The following is a 20,332-nucleotide window of genomic DNA, read 5'->3' on the forward strand; positions in this document are numbered from 1 at the left end:
AATATTGTCTGTACGTGTCAGTGTCAGTGGCCACATGTCCAAGCATGTCCGCTCATGTCATGGGGGACATGCCACCAAAATAGCATGTGCCTGCGACATAGTGTAAAACCTATAGTATTTGACACGCTATGGATGATTACTGTAACTGTTTGGTGTTAATAAATTGTTGAATGAGATAGTTGGGTGGTTAAGTTGCATTATCATAACCACTATCATAACCAAGGAGTCTCAGGCTCTCAGCTTCAAATCCCATGGGGGTTATCCCCCAAGTTGCCCATAGAAATTGGCTTCAATATATTGAGGCATGCACTGAGTTCATTGACTTGCAATAACTTGATGAGACATTAGCCTTTCCCTAGTTGAGGGGTATAGTTTGGCTCAAGGTGAGCACCTCAACAAGAGGGATGCCCATACAACTATACGCCTCTAGATGCTTAGGGGAATTTTACTACATGCAGAATTCTCTCTCTCTCTCTTGACAATATTAATGTGAAATTACATTTGGTTTTAGTAAATGCCATTTATTCATTGCTGCCATATGTTTTAAAATTATATGCATAACGCTGGGGGAATTATGCCAGGATTTGAGTGTTTTTTCACCCTTTAAACAAAGAAAGGGTTTTGAGGACAAAGACCATTTTTTTCAATGAAATACCTGATGATGTGGAGAAGGTTGAGTTTATTTGCTTCAATTTTCATTTTGAATGATTAAAATGTTTTTATTTGTCCTTTTTTTTGGCGTCCTTTATTATTAATCCCTATCCTTTTATTTTAAATTAAGGGTTTTATCATCTTGTGAAAAACTAGAGGGTTGAAAAATTTGTAAACATTTCTACAAAATGATCATATATTTTTACCACTGCATGAATGAAAAAATATATAAACTGAACACAAAATTTTAATTTAGAATTTACATTGGAATTCAATTCAAATCACTTGTGAAAGTTAATTAAAAATGTAGATTGGTCTTGTACTAACTTGTTTCAATATTGTGACTACTAGTATTTTTGTTCTTGAACTTAATGCATATATAGTTTTAAATTTCCATATTTCACAATGATAAATTTACTTAAAAAAAAGAAAAAAGAATCATGGGTTACATGTGAGATCCCTTAAGGTTTGATCCTTGACTGAAATGATTTAGCTGCCTCTCCTCTCCCTTGTGCCTTTTAAACCTTGGTTTGTCTTTGGGGGATTCTAACATTAAGCATATAGACTGAACAAGCGACATAACTGACTTTTTTGTTGATTAACAGCCACTGTCATCTGTCTATGTTGAATTACAATCTATGCAATTGAACTGAAGATCATGGTGATAACAGCATGTTTTTGAAAAAAAAGTGAAGATGTGATATTTTACCAGCTGACAAAAATGTTAAATATTGGTAATGTTTTCTAAAGATTTTTTTTTGTATTCTTTTGTTAATTTTATTGCTGATAAAAACATGAGAAAAATAAAATTTTTGATTTCTCATGAGAAACAGGTGGCATTAATTTCCTGTTTTAAACTTTTATCACTATGTTGAAGATCATTAATGCCTCAAATATTGGGAACTTATTTTTGAATGCTTTAGTATGAGAACTAGGAAGGATTGGATCATTGGAACTATAGTAATTGGGCTTTAGTTCAAACTCCAAAGCCATAGAAAAAAGGGCATGCAAAGTCAGGAAATAAAGTACCTTGTGTCTTTGTAGGTTTCAATGTGATGTAGGAATCTTATAGGAACTGAGATGCATATTTTGCCAAAAGCTTATGGTTTTCATTTTGCTTGCAACTCTTATAGGAACTGAGATGAATTGCAAATATTGTGCCATGTGATGTAGGAATCCTTTTGATGTGAAACTCTGTTTCATTTGAAGTGTGCTGCTCTTGTCTTCTTTGTTTGGTTTGATCTTTTATCTATTTTTCAAGGCTGGGGTATACTCATTGTCTAGCACACACCCTTCCCATTAAATGGTATCAATTGTTTTACTTATTAGCTTCAATGCTTTTAATATGTAATAGTCAGGTAGATAACATGTTTTCTGTACTACTATTATTTTTCTTCAAAGTATGTAATAAAAATATTTTTCTTTTTAATGTTATTTACTTGGTTTTTGTCTATAGTACATAGGCACTGAAATGGGTTTAAGACACAAAAAGGGATTGCTTGTAAATAGGTGTCAAGGGGTCGGGTTTGGTTAGGACCTAGGTTGAACCTAACCCAGACCTGATTTGAGATGATGGTATCGGGTCTGAACAAGGGTCCAATCGGATCCACCATAAGAGAAACCATACCCGGTTCCTATAAAGATTACATGAACCAGGCCCGGACCATACCCAATAAAATAATATTTTCTCTCTTTTTTACATTGAAAAGTTGCGGATCTTAGTTGGAACTCGGGTCGGGCTCAGGTCTGGTATGAAATTTCACAAACCAACCCGGCTCCATATATTAGTCGGACCCCTTCAGGTTTGACCTAGATTCTAATCGAACCTTCTATTTATCACCAATCTCTGATCCTATAGTGTTTAGTCCAGGTCGGATTTAGGACAAACCCAGCTCATTGACACCCTTACTTGTAAAGCAGGGAATTTTTACAAAACAAGCACGTGGACATGGTTGACCACCATAAAATATGTTTGAATATTGAAAGTTCATAAATAATGCATGAAATCTTAGATGCGAATTCATGAACAACAATTTGAAGAATACATAATAAATCTAAGTTAAAAACTGAAATGCATCTAACAAATGACAAAATTTAAGAAAAAACTAGATAATGGCCCGTCCTTACAGACCATGAAACTTCACTAAGAGAAAAAGTTGGCTTGAAATAATATGCCGAAAAACCCATGAACTTTTCGAATCCCTACACATCTAAGATCAAAAGTCTCCCTGACCCAGATTATTTTTCTTTATCTCTTGAATTCTAAGCAAAAAACCACAATAGAATTTTCCTAATCTCTCTCTCTCATGTAACGTCCTTATGTAGGTAGGCATTTTTACAAAACTACCACACATGGACATGGTTGGCCACCATAAAATATGTATGGCTGTATACATTGGAAGTTCTTAATCCAAAGTGATAAAGCATGAAATCTTAGATGCAAATTCATGAAGAACAATTTAAAGAGTACATAATAAATCTATGTTAAAAACTGAAATGCATCTAACAAATGACAAATTTTAAGAAGAAACTAGACAATGGCCCGTCCCTACAGACGATGAAACTTCACTGAGAGAAAAAACTTTTGAAATAATATGCCAAAAACCCATGTACTTTTCAAACCCCTAGACATCTAAAGATCAAAAGTCTCCCTGACCCAGATTATTTTTCTTTATCTTTTGAATTCTAAGCAAAAAACTACAATAATATTTTCTTAATCTCTCTCTCATGTAGTGTCCTTACACAGCTAACCTCAATATGGTATGATTTTCCTTCTCTCTCACATCTAACATAACCATATATGTAACTTTTAATATGGTAGATCTCTCTCTCTCTCTCTATATATATATATATATATATGTGTGTGTGTGTGTGTGTGTGTGTGTGTGTGTGTGTGTGTGTGTGTGTGTGTGTGTGTGTGTAAACTAATGTGGCCATGTAAGTAACTTTAATATGGTAGGTTACTCTCTTTTTCTCTCTTGCATGTGATGGGGGCACTATGAGAAAACATTTTGACAATTTTGAAAAGATGTTTTAACACAACAAAACTTCTATGCCATTTTTCAAAAGTTATAATGAAAATATTTTACACACCAATGCCCCTCTTTCATCTTTAAGTAGTAATATAGAAATAGTAAGTAAAAATAAAGTAAATTATGCCCATGAAACATTGTGGTGTCTAATATTTTGTCTTTGCAGCATGAGACACATGCTCTGTGTGACATAATCATCAGTTGTTTTAGTATTTTGATTTTTCAGATATTTTTTATATCATATCTTTTTAATTTGCCATTTTAATTGCCTTTATAATAAAGTTCAATATGCTACAGTTGCTCTTGTTTTTTTAAAGCCAGAACATAATATTTTCTTTGCATTTTTTAGTGCTTGGGATTCAATTTTTCTGATGTCTGATGTCTTAGTTGCTTACACGAGTTTTGTATTCTAAATTGTTAACTTTTTCATATCATTTCAGGATCTTCTGTTTTTGGCTTGCAGTCATCCAGAAAACCGAAGCTGTCTTACTTGCATGGAAGAATGGCCTGAGTGGATTTTGGAGGTTCTCATCTCCAATTATGAGGTCAAACTTTCTATTTGTTTCTTTTTATTTGATGGTCTTTTTATCTTCAAAACAAGAAACTAAATATTCTTCAAATTTTAAGAGTGAGGCACTTGAGATATGTCTTTTTGAGAAGTACTACTGATAAAAGTAATATTTTCACCTCATGCTTGCTTAACAATTCTGGTATCTTAGTGCCTTTAAACAGCAGTGCACCTTTGGCAGTTTACGAGTTGGAATTTCATGCAGACTGGTGCAAGTAAAAATTCTGATGGTGTAAACATTGCGGATATTGAAGATCTTGTCCATAACTTCCTAATCATTATGCTGGAGCATTCAATGCGCCAAAAGGACGGTTGGAAGGTAAGATTTTTATGTTTCTTGAAAGATCCCATAACTACTTTTATTTTCTTAATTATCATTTCTTTTGGACTTTCTTCTGGTGTTCTTTGGAGTTTGTAGTGGCATTTGCACTATGTAGTCTTTCCTCTAGTTTATGGAATAGATCATAAACAAGAACCATCAGGCCTTGTGGTAAGCATTCACTGTTTAGCCATCTGAGAGCATTCTAGGCTTTCTAGCTGGAGATACTCTCATGTGTTTCACAAGCACCCAAAGCCTGGTATGATCACTTTAGTTCTGTTATGATAAAGCTTTATTTTAAATCTTGTTATACTGATACTACTATGTTTACTAAAGAATTTGATGCATGGATTGTCATACTTTTTTATATTGATGATATGATTGTTACAGGTGCAGACAAACAAGGAGTAATGTATATTAAATGTATCCTTAAAAAATAGTTTGAAATGACTGATCTTGGATTTCTTAGATCTTTTCTTGGAATTGAGGTTGTCAGGCATTACTGGTGAAAAAGGGTAGACACCTAGAGTTATTAATGCCAAGATGAAGATTTATGATTGGACGCCTCTGGATGATCCTACTTCATATTGCCAAATGATTGGTGCCCAGACTTATTTAACTATTATTAGGCTTGATATTGCGCACGCAGTTCATACTGTTAGCCAATTCCAACCTTCTCCCACCACAGTTCCCATGAGTGTTGTGATGAGAATTGTTAAATATTTATAAACTTCTACCTCTAGATGTCTTTTGTTATCCTCCTCTTCCTTTCTTGAGTTGATTGGTTATTCTGACTCAAATTGGGGAGGAGATACAAATGATCGACGCTCAACTATTGGTTTTGTAGGTTATTATCTTGTGTCATGAAAGTGCAAAAAGCAACATAAAATTTCTTTATCATCTACTGAAGCTGAATACCGCGCAATGGCTAAGACCACATAAGAGATCGTTTGGTTGCAAAGATTACTTGAGGACATGAGCATTCATCTTCAGACACCCTCCAGACTCTGTTGTGATAAAAAGAGTACAATATACATCGCTTACAACCATATATTCTATGAAAGAACTAAACATATCAAAATAGACTGCCACTATGCGCATGGAGAATTTCTGAGGCACACCATCACTCTACCTTATGTTACCTTCGAGTATCAACTAGCCGACTTCTTCACCAAGGCTTCTTGACAAACTTTCGGTGATCACACCGTAAGTTTGAGGGGGGAGGGTATTGAAATGTATTGAGTATATGACACACACACACACATATATATCTATATATATATATCTATATATATCTATATCTATATATATATATATATATATATATATATATATATATATATATATATAACATGCCCTCCCAGCCATTGTTATTATAAAGTCTGTCTACCGGAGCTCTAGCTGTGTTCAGTTTCTTTCCTTTCACCTTTTTAGCCATTTGACCCACCATTTGGGGGCCTTTCAGGCTAAAAGGAGGATCTCATATATGAGATCTCTTGTTTGAGAGGGAGTCAGATCAAGGCATTGGGTCCCATGCCTTGATCCACTTGTCCTTGGATCTCCCTGGAAATCTAGAGCATTCAAAAACCACCTCAAGGACTAAGTTAAGTTCAATGAAGTTGACAGTAGGTTTACTAGGCTGGTTGAATACCTATGGACATGTATCTATGCAATGAGTAGATCCAGTTGTCCATCTAACTAGTTCTTCATGTTGTAGCTTGGTACAAGGGTCAATAGCCAATGGCCTAGCTTATGATAAATCTCAGCCATCCCCCAACTTTTATGGTACTCTTGAGTTAGGAAACAAAACTAGGTTATAATTTTTGCCTCCAAGCATTTCACCTTTTTTTTCTTATGTTGGGGAACCTTCGTCGAGAACTGGGTCACTTAATGGGCTTGCCTGCCCTCTACATGGTTGGCATTCTTGGGACTCGGTATCGAATCAGCCACTTACAACTTAGTTGACTCGGGTGAGTCAAGAAGTTTTATTTAATTTATTAAAAATAAGTAATAAGTATGTAATTTATAATACAAAAATAAAAATAACATATTAGGTGTGATTTATTATATATAGTAATAAACATAACTTTAAAAATTATACATATTAAATATATATTAAAAATATTAAAAAACTGACATTTTCACTATTTGAAATTGGAAAATAGTGTGTTATTTGCAAAATATCATAATGTACTTGATAAAACAAAATATCACATTGTAATCATGATATTTTATATTATAAACATAAAATTTTCATAATATAGATAATTGCATGAGAGTTAATTAGATGCAGCGTGAGGAATGAATTAATTCACCATTGAAACTCTTAATGACCTTTATAAGTCAATGGAACATGCATTAGTTAGTGATCCCTTATCATTTAATTCATCCTATCTTTCTCTTTTGAATGCTAAGATCCTATCTTTCTCTTTTGAATGCTAAGAAATTCTCATCCACCGAAAACCAACACCAAATGCAAATTTGGAAAGTCGAAATATTTTCAAATCTAGCTTTGAAAAATTGAAAGTTTTTAATGATTTTAGTTAATGTTTTGAATTTTTAGCAAGAACATGTTTAATGCTTGTACTAAAACATGCTTTGAGTTAATGCTTTTAGTTAATAAAGTTTCAACATTGTAGCTAAGACTCGGCCGAGTCAATGATAAACTTAGTTGAGACTTAGTTGACTCGGCTGAGTTAAAATGTGACTCAGCCGAGTTTGGTCCTAACCGAATTCTACTACTTTTTTAACTCGGTTAAGTCCTGATCAGAGATAACTTGGGCAAGTCACGAGTTAATTTGTGTGCTAAATTGAGGACAATTGATATGTTACTCATTGGTTTTTGTTCTTTTTTTAGTCCTTAACATTCTCAACAAGGTATTCTTTTGTTTCAGGATATTGAAGCTACATTACACTGTGCAGAGTGGTTGTCCATGGTTGGTGGATCTAGTGCCGGGGACCAACGTATCAGGTGATATCTTTATGCCCAAACGATTTTGTTCTTTATATATTTATTTGTTTTAACCAAAAGAGCATCACATGTGGTAATGTTTTGTGTATAATATATTTTTCATTGCAAATAAGAGCTAAGTCCACCAATATGATCAAACTTGGGATTTTCTTTCAAAGTACATATTGGACATCTTATTGTCTTATGTTGTTTGACATTGTCTGCATGGTTATTAGCTGCATATTCATAGTGAACATTTTAGAAATGAGTTGCATAATTTGTGTGTTGGTTATCTTAGCCAGCGTGTCTTCGTTAAAAATTTCTACTGCAACTGTCCATGTACCACTGGAAGAGAGAACAAGCTGCTTAACACAGGGATGTACTTATGAAAAAGGATAAAATAGTTGATTTGAGATGAATATAATTATATCAACGAAGAAGATGTTTCACTAGAAAATTGCAAAAGATACCCAAGGACACCATCATTTTGTCAGTATAGTTAAACACTAATGCTCTATGAACTTCAGGGGTACCTTCATTCACAAGGTTTCTGAGGGTAGGATAGGAAATAATAGCTAAGAATAGTAGCTAGAGCAAGTGCATAGCTGAATTTGCTTTTACTATGGAAGCCCAATATCCTACTACTGATGGTCTTAGGTGTTGTTGGACAAGGAATACTTGAGTTGAAGACACTTTAGTGGCCTCACCTCCTTGGAAACATGAAGGTGTCCTTTTACGGTTGTCCCCTTGGTATATGACTTCTGGAAAATTTTGATTGCATAAATACTAATAATTGTAGAAGATCACTAAGGAGGCATCCAGGCCTAGGGTTTTATCATCAGAGAGATTCCATGTAGCTTCTTTGATCTCCTTTGAGGTGGACGTGCTTGTAGAGCAGTGCTATCTTTCTGAATAGAGATGGCAATTTTATCAAAGCAGCTTCTCTCTTGTCCAAGGGGCTGAATCTTTCATCAGAGTTCAAAGTATACTTTGATCAGTCTTCAAGGTGAAGCAAAATGACATGAAGTTCAACTCCTTATTGACTTCTTATGTGTATACTTTAATTTCTGTTTAAAGCATCTATGTGATTTGACATATGTTTTTGAGTATATAACCATGCTAGCTATGAAGAAAGCACTGGTTGATCATCCTCATTATGGACTTTTACATGGCTGGTTCATATTTATCTTTATAATGAAAAAGTTGATTTAATATTGTTCATAACTTGACCATTTGTTGGCTTCATGATCAGCATGAGATAGCGTGAGTACTATTTTAGACTTTGGAAACACAACACTTTTCATGAAATAAAAATAGAACATGAATCATGAATTCTGACAAGGATCCAATTCTATGGATCCTCCTTGATCCATGGGCATAAGAGAAATTTGAAGAGAAGATTATTTATTCCTCTTGTTGTTGTGTCCAAGATAAGTTGGTGGGTGGATACAATGTTAGATGTCTTCGCCTTGACTCTGCCATGATGAAGTAACTCATTTATGCCCGTGCAAGGGAGAAAATGAGAGAAAAATGAGCCACATATTAACAGTTGTGGGACTTATGAGCCCTCATTGTTCTGGTCTTGTGCATTTCCCAATTCACTAGATCCATATATCCCCTTAGATATGGAACAATATGTTGGTACTGGACATGTTGGCTGAGGTTGAAGTTGAAACTAAATCATGCTCATGTGTTATTGTTTATGTTCTAATACCTAGTTTAGTTGTCATTGTTTAAGCTGTACTGTTTTTTTGCAAATTTCTCTAGTTTTCTCAACAGTTGCTGATATATATATATATATTCACATTATTCAATTATTCATACCTTCTGCTATTTTTTTCTTCTGAAGACGTGAAGAATCTCTCCCTATCTTCAAGCGGAGACTTCTAGGTGGTTTACTTGACTTTGCTGCTAGAGAACTCCAAGTTCAGGTAACTTCCTGTTCTTTCATTGCACATGTCCACTTTCTTAGATAAAATCATGCATTGTGCTCTCAGTTTGCAGTCTATGTGCATTGCTGTTATTATTTTTTGTTGAAAATTCAAGTATTCTAGATACATGAAATAATATGACATCACTGAAATATATTATATTTTATTACTGAACAACTGGATTATAGATGCCTACCATTTTTTGGCTGTTGTAGAATAGAGACTTTTACCAATGACTATTCTTGCATGGGAAAATTCACTGCCATTGTTGTTTATCCTAACATGTAGGATATGAAAGTTCTCTTTGTGTATCCCAGAGGGTTGTCTTTTTCATTGTGGTGGCTCCTTGTCCTATTTTGTGTTTGCTGATCACTATCTTTGCTTTTTAATAATATATTTTCTTCTTGGTGTCCTTAAAAAAAGGTAAAAGAATCTGTATCACAAACTATTATTCAACACTGTATCATGAAATAGTTAAGTGTCTCTGAATGCTGAAACTTGTTATTAGGTTTGAGTATACCTTTTACTTTGTTTTAATGAATGAGTATGTCTTTACTGCATGTGGCTTTTTTGCTCCATTTACGACGTGCAGCTAGCATATTTGCATGGCAAGTTAGTCTGTCTCAAGGTTACTAGAATAGGAATAGGAAGCGGGATACGATACAGGAAGCGAGGAATAAAAAAAAGAAATATAAGAATTGAATGTGAATCAAAATGAAACAAAAATAAAACCTAAAATAAAAGTGACTAATATTAAATTTCATGATTTTTTAGTTTAAAAATTAATTTTTTAAGAAAATCTAAAAATGATGACTACCAATTTAGAGAAAACACATGGAAGTGAGTGAGAAGAGTGAAAGAAAACACATAAAAAACATGAAAAGTTGAGTAAGAGAACATGTAAGAAGAATAGATGAAGCGTATGGAAAGCATAGGAGAAGCATAGGGGAATTGAGGTTCTCTTCAAGTTTCCGAAGTAAAGAGTATCGTGCTTGCGAATCGAGTTTCTAGGAAGCAAGCTTCCCACCTATCTAAGAAGCTTCCAGTAACTCTGGTTTGTCTTGTGTATTTTGATGTGAAGTTTTATGAATGCAGTCTATCCTTAACAGGTGTATATTGCTTACCTTGAACCTACAGTTAGCAGTTAGCTTCTTTCCTATTAAGAAGTGCTCTCATTTGCTTAAAAATATTTTATCTATTTCTTTAATTCAAGTTCTTTTCTTTGGCAGACTCAAGTTATTGCAGCTGCAGCTGCTGGTGTTGCATCTGAGGGTTTGTCACCAAAGGTGGCGAAAGCGGAGGCTGAGTCTGCTGCACAACTCTCTGTAGCTTTGGCTGAGAATGCAATTGTAATCCTAATGCTTGTTGAAGATCATTTACGGTTGCAAAGCCAGCTATTTAGTTTTTCACGTTCTGTGGATGGCTCAAGCTCGCCTACTTCTGTTGGTTGGTCCAGTGGCAGCCGTTTAAATTCATTGGGGAAATCTGCTGCAGAATCTCCAGAAACTTGTGGCTCTCGACGTCAGTCATTGTCGAATGATACTGGTGGGCTTTCTCTTGATGTGAGTATTGTTCCCTCTGCTCTTGATTTAGTGCATAATCTTTGGGTGTCAATTCTAATATGCACTGTGCTTTGATTTGCTATGGCTGCTCTTATACAAGAGTTAAGCCATCTCTTTCATCTCCTGACACTATTTTTCTGTAAAATTTCCTTTATTCAGGTGCTTGCTTCAATGGCTGATGCCAATGGACAAATTTCTGCAGCAGTAATGGAGCGGCTTACTGCAGCAGCAGCTGCTGAACCTTACGAATCTGTTCGATGTGCTTTTGTTTCTTATGGAAGCTGTGCTTTAGATCTAGCAGAGGGTTGGAAGTATAGGAGCCGCCTGTGGTATGGGGTAGGCCTCTCATCCAAAAATGCTACCTTTGGTGGCGGTGGCAGTGGTTGGGAGTCTTGGGCATCTTCTTTAGAAAAAGACCCCAATGGAAGTTGGATTGAACTTCTGTTGGTTAAAAAGTCAATCACCATGCTCCAAGCCTTGTTGTTAGATGAGTCTGGGCTTGGTGGGGGACTGGGTATTGGAGGAGGGTCTGGTACCGGGATGGGAGGCATGGCTGGATTGTACCAATTGTTGGACAGTGATCAACCATTCCTGTGCATGCTTCGGATGGTTCTTGTTTCCATGAGGGAAGAAGACAATGGGGAAGAAGGCATTTTAGTGAGGAGCACCATCAACAATGATGAACTATCTGAGGGTTCATATCGGCAAGGTGGTCATGGGACACCGCTAGAAAATATTAGCCGCCTTCCATCAAGAAAACCAAGATCTGCATTGCTTTGGAGGCAATAAATAGTACCTTGTGACTTACATATTTGATCTGTTAATCCTGCTTGAATTTAGATTGTGTGTCTCATTTATTCAATTAATTTGACACTAGTGTTGGTTTTGGATTTGCATTCTCTTTGTGTATAACATGCTAGGTACTTAGGCTCACAAGGCAAGTAGGGACAAGAAGGTTTTTTTTGGCAAGGTCCCCCTTTATCTCCTACTTGTGTCCATGGTCTATGGTTCAGAGTTAAATCCCTCCACACACTCATTCACACCTAAAGGCATACATGTCTGCCTGTGCATAGACATGCCTTATTGAGTTAAATTGATTGCAGTTTCAACCTGCATCAAGTTTACCCATTAGATGGTATGCATGCATAGTCTTCTTTTTTCATTTTTCTCATAAGAAATGACTTTAAGAATATCTTTATTATCATATTATTTCAAGTGAAAATTTTGAATGGCCAGCAGTTTAATTTCTATAAAAAAACATTTTTAAATTATATGATTTGCTTTTTTCTCCCAAAAGACTTAACTTCACTTTATTTGAATATTGCAAACATGTTCATACTTTCCTTGGAAAGGCATACTGTTTAATTCTCCTAAGAGACTACCTTGATTTTATTGGTCTTGGATTATGATTGCTTGGTTTTTGGAAATCCTTTTTTTTTTTTTGAAAATAAGTAAAATTTTATTCTGGTAATAAAAAATGGTGACAAGTTGTCACTAATGTTAAAAGCAGTTAAAAACAACAATAGATCGGACCAAAACTCTACCAATTATGGTCTTTGGAAATCCTAGTTACTGGGTTGTGTGATGGTTCTGTTATATTATCAACTTGGAAGTTTTCTTTTGTGTCATAACCATGAAACAAATAAGCTAGAATAATGTGTTGTTCCTTTGTGTTTGATGCAATGTTTAAAAACTCGCTGAGTCATCTTGGTGACTCGGCCATTCAGTGGGTCAAATTATTGAATAATCGGGAACTTAACAAAACTCAGACGAGTCAAACCATGACTTGGCCGAGTCACACAATGACCCATCTAAGTCACTGATGCATAATGTATTATATATATCTGCATATTATGTATATTATATAAAAATGATATATTTGCATAATTAATAACTATGGTTTGATGTGTATTGAACATGATACTTGTGTTGCTTTCTATAGTTCTGAGTTACTCTATAGACTTATTTGGAAGCTCCTTATCAAGTAGTTTTAAACTTTTAATCTTCACATTTTTATCATACTTATTAGATATTATCATGTTTTTTATGGGTATTTCACTACAACTTCATGTAACTGAATCATAAATGATATCCTCTTGATGTTGTACAGTGTTTTATCACCTGTTCTAAACATGCCAATTTCAGAGTCGAAGCGTCAGCGAGTATTGGTTGCATCTTGTATCCTTTATTCAGAGGTTAGTTTAGCTTATGTTTCCTGTATGTTTTGATTTTTTTTTCCAAAGTAAAAAACTACCCTCCCTATGTTACTGTACATCTATCTATCACCCTAAGTTGATCATCTCATGGCTATTAAGAACAAATCCAATCAGATGTTTGGTTCTATTTCACAATTTTTTTGACTTGCTCCTACGGGACCAAGGTCGAAATGATGGAAAAAGTCAGTCATTCACAACCAATTTCCCCTTTTTATAAATTAAATGGATTGGTCTTATACATGCTCGAGGAAGGTAATAAAAAGAAAAAGAAGAGTTCTTTCTTTTCTTGCGCAGGAGCTGTGCGAGGTAGTAGGTAAACTGGATGGGGAACGAGATGTCACTTTGGGCTTTGTTGATTTACTATGTGATGTTTTTATTGAAGAAGACAGGAGTCACAACACAATATTTATTTCACTCAAGATTGGGTATTTATGCTAGGTGTTCTGCCTGCCTTATTTGTGATGAGTATCCTATTCTGCAAATTCATCTTATGATTACTTAGAAAAGATGTTTAATCGGCAAAAATCTTCTTTTCCTCATTCAATGGGGAGATCTTATCTTTTTTATGACTATGAACATTGTAATGGATCTTTGTTAAATTCTACCAGTGGCTAATCTGCTGGTTCTGCCCCTCTTTCCTGTTGTGCATGTGGCTGCACAAGGGAAAATACATGCATATATCCAAAATGTTCAGTCTTCAGTCTATCATCCTCATGGACTTGCTCAGTTATTGTAATTTGATAATCTACATTTCACTGATTAAGATTTTTACCTTTCACATCCTGTCCTTGAAGGTTGCTTTACTCAGTCTTGTTTAAATTATTGGTTTATTCAAGTTTTTTTAATTTAGATTATTGTTAACAGTTTTAAAATTCTAGGCTATTATTTATATTTCTTTTTGTAGCTGAGTTTTCAGTTTCGTATTTCTTATGTTCCTTCCTATTGAACTTCTGTTTTTATTTTTCAAGGGAAATCATAGTGTTATAATTTTGACCTAAATGATGACCATAGAACTTATGAATTTTTTTATTTAAACAAGGGAAACCATATAGCCTTATAATTTTGAACCATCTATAAATTTCTAAACTTTCTAAAAATGTGACCTCTGTTTGTTATTGTAAATGATGAGGTAAACTTGTTTAAGAAGTGGATGATTGTGTGTTGATAATGAGTATTCTTACAATTATTCCTTTCTGGAAGAAATCATTTATGTTTCATCAATTTTGTCATGTAGGTATATCATGCAGTTAGCAGAGACAAAAAACCACTTCGCAAGAAGTACTTGGAAATAATATTACCACCTTTCGTTGCAATATTAAGACGCTGGAGGCCTCTTTTGGCTGGCATCCATGAGCTTACATCATCTGATGGAGTGAATCCCCTAATTGTTGATGATCGTGCACTGGCTGCAGATGCTTTACCTGTTGAGGTGATCTAAGTTCTATCTTACTTTTTGTCAGTGCTTTTTGGTAAAACCACTTCATATAGCATTTGATTATGCATATCTGTGTGTGGGTTTTGCACTAGGAAATTTTGTTTGATGGCCTTTTTTAGTTTTATCAGTAGATTTTTAATGATAGGCTTCGTTGATAGTGTCCCATTCAATTTGTTCAACATATTTATCATACCTTCTTAATTTATGACAGATTCCTTCTTGGTTAATTTGTTGCAGGCTTCTCTTGCAATGATTTCTCCTGGATGGGCAGCTGCTTTTGCATCCCCACCTGCTGCAATGGCCTTGGCAATGATAGCTGCTGGTGCTGCTGGTACTGAAACAGCCCCACCTGCTAGGAACACCCACCTTAGACGTGACTCATCGTTGCTTGAGCGCAAAACAATAAGGCTTCATACATTTGCGAGCTTTCAAAAGCCTTTGGAGGGGGTTGTGAAGTCTCCAGCTGTTCCAAAGGATCGAGCTGCAGCAAAAGCTGCTTCTTTAGCTGCAGCTCGTGATCTTGAGAGGAATGCCAAAATTGGTTCTGGTAGAGGTCTCAGTGCTGTTGCAATGGCAACATCAGCACAAAGGAGAAGTGTGGGGGATATGGATCGGGTGAGGAGATGGAATATTTATGATGCTATGGGGACTGCCTGGATGGAATGCCTTCAGTCTTCTGATACAAAGGGAATTTCTGGAAAAGATCATTCATCCCTTTCCTATAAATATGTGGCTGTCCTTGTTTCAGCTTTTGCTTTGGCTAGAAATGTGCAGCGGGTTGAGGTATTTCTCTCTCTATCTCTCGTTTGTTTGCTCACTGTGTTCATTTTAGTAAGTTAGATGCTGCAATGTTTTTAACAGATTGATAGGCGTGCACAAGTAGCTACTGTAGATGGGCACCATGCTTCTGTTGGAGCTCGTGCATGGCGCAGACTTATCCATTGCCTAATTGAGATTAATGCAATGTTTGGGCCCCTTAGAAGCATCTTATGTAGCACTGATAAAGTAAGTCACTTTCATTCTTGAACTGCTTCATTTCTTTAAATTTTTTTACGGATACACAGACTTCTTTATGATGGATGTTATTCTTCCCATGTGTTGGTATTTTTCATATGTTGGTTCTTCGCTTCAATGTCATGATCCTTATGAAAAATCAAAGAGTAGAAAATAACTGTTCACTTGAAATATCTTTCTTTTGAAGGTGTTCTGGAAGTTGGACTTTATGGAGAGTTCTTCTCGAATGAGAAGATGCTTAAGAAGGAACTACAGGGGATCTAACCATGCTGGTGCAGCTGCAAATTATGAAGAGCATATTTCACTGCTGCCTGATCATGAACAACCTAGTGGTCTCAGAAATGACACAGAAGTATCGTTATCTGGTGTCTTACCTTCTGAAGCGTTGTTACTTGAAGGTGGCAATGAAGATGATGATCGAGAAGAAGCTGATGATGTTGAAGATAGGAAAAATGGAGGGGAAGAGGTAGGGGTCAATCAGGAGCAGTTGACTCTTGCTGTTGAGCAGTCTTATCAGAATCCAGTGGATCCTATTGTTGCTGAAGTCAATGAAACACATCCAAGGCAAAGTACTTCTGCTTCCACACCTGGACATGTGCTGAGTGAATCAGATGAAAGGATTATTGTGGAATTTTCTTCGTCAATGGTGCGTCCACTAAGAGTGATGCGGGGAACCTTTCAAGTGAGTGGAAACACTAAAGCAACTTAATGAAAAATTTGACATCGTATGAGAACAGTTTTTCTTAGGCACATACACATACATACACATGATATAGGACCCTTGCACTCACACATGCACCTTTTGGTTTTTGGATAATCACATTGGACACCTTGCACATGTATAAAAGTAAGCTGTGTAGGTGTTGTAGTCACAAGTCTATGTGTCTCTATGTGCATATGCATGTCACCTGCTATTATTTAGTTTTCTGTCATATGCAAAGACATGCATATGTTCAATAATTTAGAAAAATACTTGACATTAATGCATTTGTTAAATATTGTGTCCAGATAACAACAAAGAGAATAAATTTTATAGTGGAAAGATTAGTTGATGAAATCTCTACTAACAATGGAGTGAGTTCTAAGGTTGAGAACAACAATCAGGAAAAGGATTGGAGTTGGCCGATGTCCTCTCTTCATCAAGTGTTTAGTAGAAGGTTGGTGCTTTCCTTTTCATTTTGGTTCTATCTTTGACTTAATTTTTCAATGTCAATGTGCACCAACATTTTGCTTGTCTTTCTGGAAAGAAGTGTGAAATCTAAAAATGAGCAATCTAGTTTTTTGTTAGACCTTCATTGATACTGAATTTCTACTTTAGGTCATGTAGAACATAAATTTTTTCCCCGTATCTACTTTTCGAATATAGTGCCGAGCCTGAATGTTATACAACATTAAGCACAAGGAAAGTACCTGAAAAGATGGAGAATGTAAATTTCTATTAACTTTGAATTAGGATGAAACTTTCATGCTTTAGGCCTTTTTAGTTTCCATCCATGATGAGTTAAAGTCTAACTTCAATGAGCTTGCTATGTTGCCTTTTAAAACTTTCGATCTATTATTACCTTTTGATCAAGCTGCTCTCATCTTTTTTGATAATCAAGCACAAATCTACTGGGCTTGCCAATCTTATTTTAAGGTTTTTGGCATTTTGGATTTTGGTTCCTTGGATACAAGTATGATATTTTATTGCATTTAGATCCATTATGTATGGGATTGGGCTAAATTGAGCCCGGATCTGTCCACGTTCATTACGGTTGCTTAGTGTCATGTTGGTGGCACCATATCACGCCTCTCTTTTCTTTTGGGCAGGGATTTTGCGCAATCACCATGACCCTCTATCAGTGGTAATTTGGGTTCGAAGGTTTTTGTTGGTCAATATTCGACTAACAACGACACTGGATGTGGGTGACCTTCTATAGGTGACAGTAGTGGATGGATTGGATAAGTCTAACCACCATGCAAAGCCTTTCCCTCATTCGATCGAGAGAGTGAAGGGATCCAAACCGGTTTGTCCCCATCAGTCATTTTCTTGCCCAAGTTGAATTAGTTTTGAAAACTGGTTTAGAGTTCTAAAGGGTTCCAGTCTCTACTTAACCTTTTAATGCAATTTTGGTTCCAGTTTGGATCAAATAACTGCCCCATCAAACCTGTCTAGACCCAAATACATTTTGTACCTACTGAGACAAAACCAAATTCAAAATTTTGACATCAATCTCTCTACTGTAAGAACCACCATTGTGAACTTTTAGGAAATGAATTAACAACTATGAATTGGTTCCCTCCTACTTGTAACCCTTCTAATCTAGGGTTGTACCTGGTTTTGCTCCAAAATCCACTTGAATTGAGTCATTTGAACCCAAATACTTTATTAAATCCTCCTGGATAAACCCTAACTCGATATCTACTACTGCTTAATTTGCTCCAACACCTATAAGGCTGGTCTGAACCTAAACTCTCTTTGAACCAACCCATGTTAGTTTATTCTATCCATTTGACTGAAGTCCAATTAGGGGTGTCTATTGGGTTGGCCCTGTTGGACTTGATTAGGGCCCAATAAGGGCCTGAAAAGCCCAATTTGACTCGAGGCTGTCAAGAGCCTGAGCTCAAACTATGAAACTTTTCGATATCTGCCTGACCAGCCTTATTGGCTCATCGGGATGGATGATAGAGAGAGAGAGAGAGCTTCTTTTTTTTTCGATGAAAAAAAAGAAGGTGAAGAAAGGGCGCTTGTTTGTCTTGGTTCCTTCATCTCCATGCCTACCATCTATACTTACCATAAAGAGAGGAAGAAGAGGAATGTATAGATAATAAAGGAAAGAAGTTTAAGAAATGCACATTGTGTGGATTCATGTCTTGCAACAGTAACCAATGAGAAAGAATCACAAGAAGCATTTGAAACCCAAAACCACCTTCTTTATTAAAAACCTATTCATTTCCTTTGTTATTTAAACTTCTTAAGAAACCCAAAACCATGCCATTCTCCAATCCCATTTTTTCCTTTTTTATTTAAACTTTTTAGAAACAAAAAATCATCTCATTCTCTAATTACATTCCTTTTCTTTTTATTTAAGTTTCTTTGGAAACCCAAAATTTCCCTTTTTCAATTGCATTTTTTAATTTAAGCTTTGCATAGTATTTACTTTCTTAGAAACCCAAAACTGCCTCCCATCCAAACTATTTTTTTTTAAATAAGGACTTGATTAGGTTCAATTGTTATACCTGAGCCTGACCTGATAACTTATTGGGTCAGGCTCGGCCCAATTTTTATCGTGTGGTTTTTTGATACATCAGCCTGAGCCCGGGTTGTGGGGGGGCTAGGTACCCAGCCCGATGCCACCCTTAGGTCCAACTCAATTATTGTAATGAAACATAAGCGCCAAGAACAATTGTCACAAAGTGACTGTAAAGAAGGCACAAACACATAAACAAGATGCCACTAATGGGAAAAACACAATAAGCCACAAAGGGAAAATAACCAAACACACACAAAGTGAGAAGAGAGAGAATTAAAATATAAAGAATCAATATATTAAAATTTCTTTTAAAAACATTAAGAAATGAGGGGGTCTTTGACCCCTATTTATATAACCAAGGACCAAGGGAAGCTCCCACAGAGTTGTTGGGAGCTCCCCAACGGTCATATTTATGACTGTTGGGGAGGGTCGCAACGAATCTAAGGGATGGACCTTTTACCCTTGATCAAATGGAAAAAAAAGAAAGAAAGAATAAAGAAAAGCCAAAAAAGTCCTTAGTGGACATGTCTATTTACATAGGAAAAAAAACTAAAGTGTCCTTAGTGGGCATTACAAAAAGACATATATATATATATATATATATATATATATATATATATATATATATATATATATTAACAATTACATGCCACCCCTAGGTCCAATCCAATATTTTAACTGTCCTGGTGGTTACCCATGTGGTCAGCTGGCTTCTGTGTCAAGCTGAAGTTCCAGGATCGAATCCCGTTGGTTTTTGGAGGCTGCTGTTGCTTTATCACAGCTGGGACACGTAAGGCTGGGTGGTTGTGTCCTCAACCCAGAGTTTTACATTATAGGGAGGCGGACCCATTAAGTGACGTGGTTCTTGGTGGGGATTTTCCTTATCATAAAAAAAAAATTATAAATATTTTATTTACATATAATCTATTTTTTGTAGAGATGGGAAATTGGTTAGTTAATCTTAGACTCAATGGTATCATATAATATGGCTTCACTTTTATCCTTTAAAATTTCTAAAATCTTCATAGTTCACTTTCAAAATGCTTCCTAGTGATTCCTTAGTTCCTACTTCAGAGAGACCTAAGAAAACCTCATTTCTCACATTTGCTTTCCATATCACTTGTTGATTCAGCTTCTATTGTTAATCAACATGTGTTTGTTTTGTGCTCACACACGTGTATGTGTCATGCCAAGGCATAGTATACAAATGTATGCTTCCTATGTGTACCTTGTATTGAAAGGGAATCAATTAACATGGGCTGTTTCAATTTATGGATAACCTCAATCAAACTTTTGCAGATATCTTTTGCGGAGAAGTGCACTGGAGTTGTTTATGCTTGACCAATCAAACTTCTTTTTTGATTTTGGGGTAGGATTTCTTCTTTTTGTCATGTATTACACTAAGTTCTCATGTCTGTATT

The 20,332-nt window shown here is 35.7% G+C and overlaps 1 protein-coding gene across 2 annotated transcripts in view; it reads left to right on the plus strand.

The window, feature by feature from the left end:
- LOC149840174 (WD-40 repeat family protein / beige-like protein) overlaps window positions 1–20,332 on the plus strand; it is a 42,170-nt gene that overhangs the window by 10,985 nt on the left and 10,853 nt on the right. For both annotated transcript variants that reach the window (XR_016431387.1, XM_090003063.1), the window contains 13 exons: window positions 4,124–4,228; window positions 4,457–4,570; window positions 7,465–7,541; window positions 9,370–9,451; window positions 10,681–11,013; window positions 11,173–11,795; window positions 13,124–13,208; window positions 14,464–14,658; window positions 14,902–15,447; window positions 15,526–15,669; window positions 15,866–16,360; window positions 16,687–16,835; window positions 20,211–20,280. Coding sequence is in view for 1 of the 2 variants with exons in the window: in XM_090003063.1 (XP_089859189.1) it covers window positions 4,124–4,228; window positions 4,457–4,570; window positions 7,465–7,541; window positions 9,370–9,451; window positions 10,681–11,013; window positions 11,173–11,795; window positions 13,124–13,208; window positions 14,464–14,658; window positions 14,902–15,447; window positions 15,526–15,669; window positions 15,866–16,360; window positions 16,687–16,835; window positions 20,211–20,280 (3,018 nt within the window). In the remaining variant the exon portion in view is untranslated. The remainder of the gene's footprint in view (window positions 1–4,123; window positions 4,229–4,456; window positions 4,571–7,464; window positions 7,542–9,369; window positions 9,452–10,680; window positions 11,014–11,172; window positions 11,796–13,123; window positions 13,209–14,463; window positions 14,659–14,901; window positions 15,448–15,525; window positions 15,670–15,865; window positions 16,361–16,686; window positions 16,836–20,210; window positions 20,281–20,332) is intronic.

Source organism: Nuphar pumila, chromosome 4 (genome assembly GCF_984573655.1).
Source record: "Nuphar pumila chromosome 4, dmNupPumi1.hap1.1, whole genome shotgun sequence".
Lineage (NCBI taxonomy): Eukaryota > Viridiplantae > Streptophyta > Magnoliopsida > Nymphaeales > Nymphaeaceae > Nuphar > Nuphar pumila.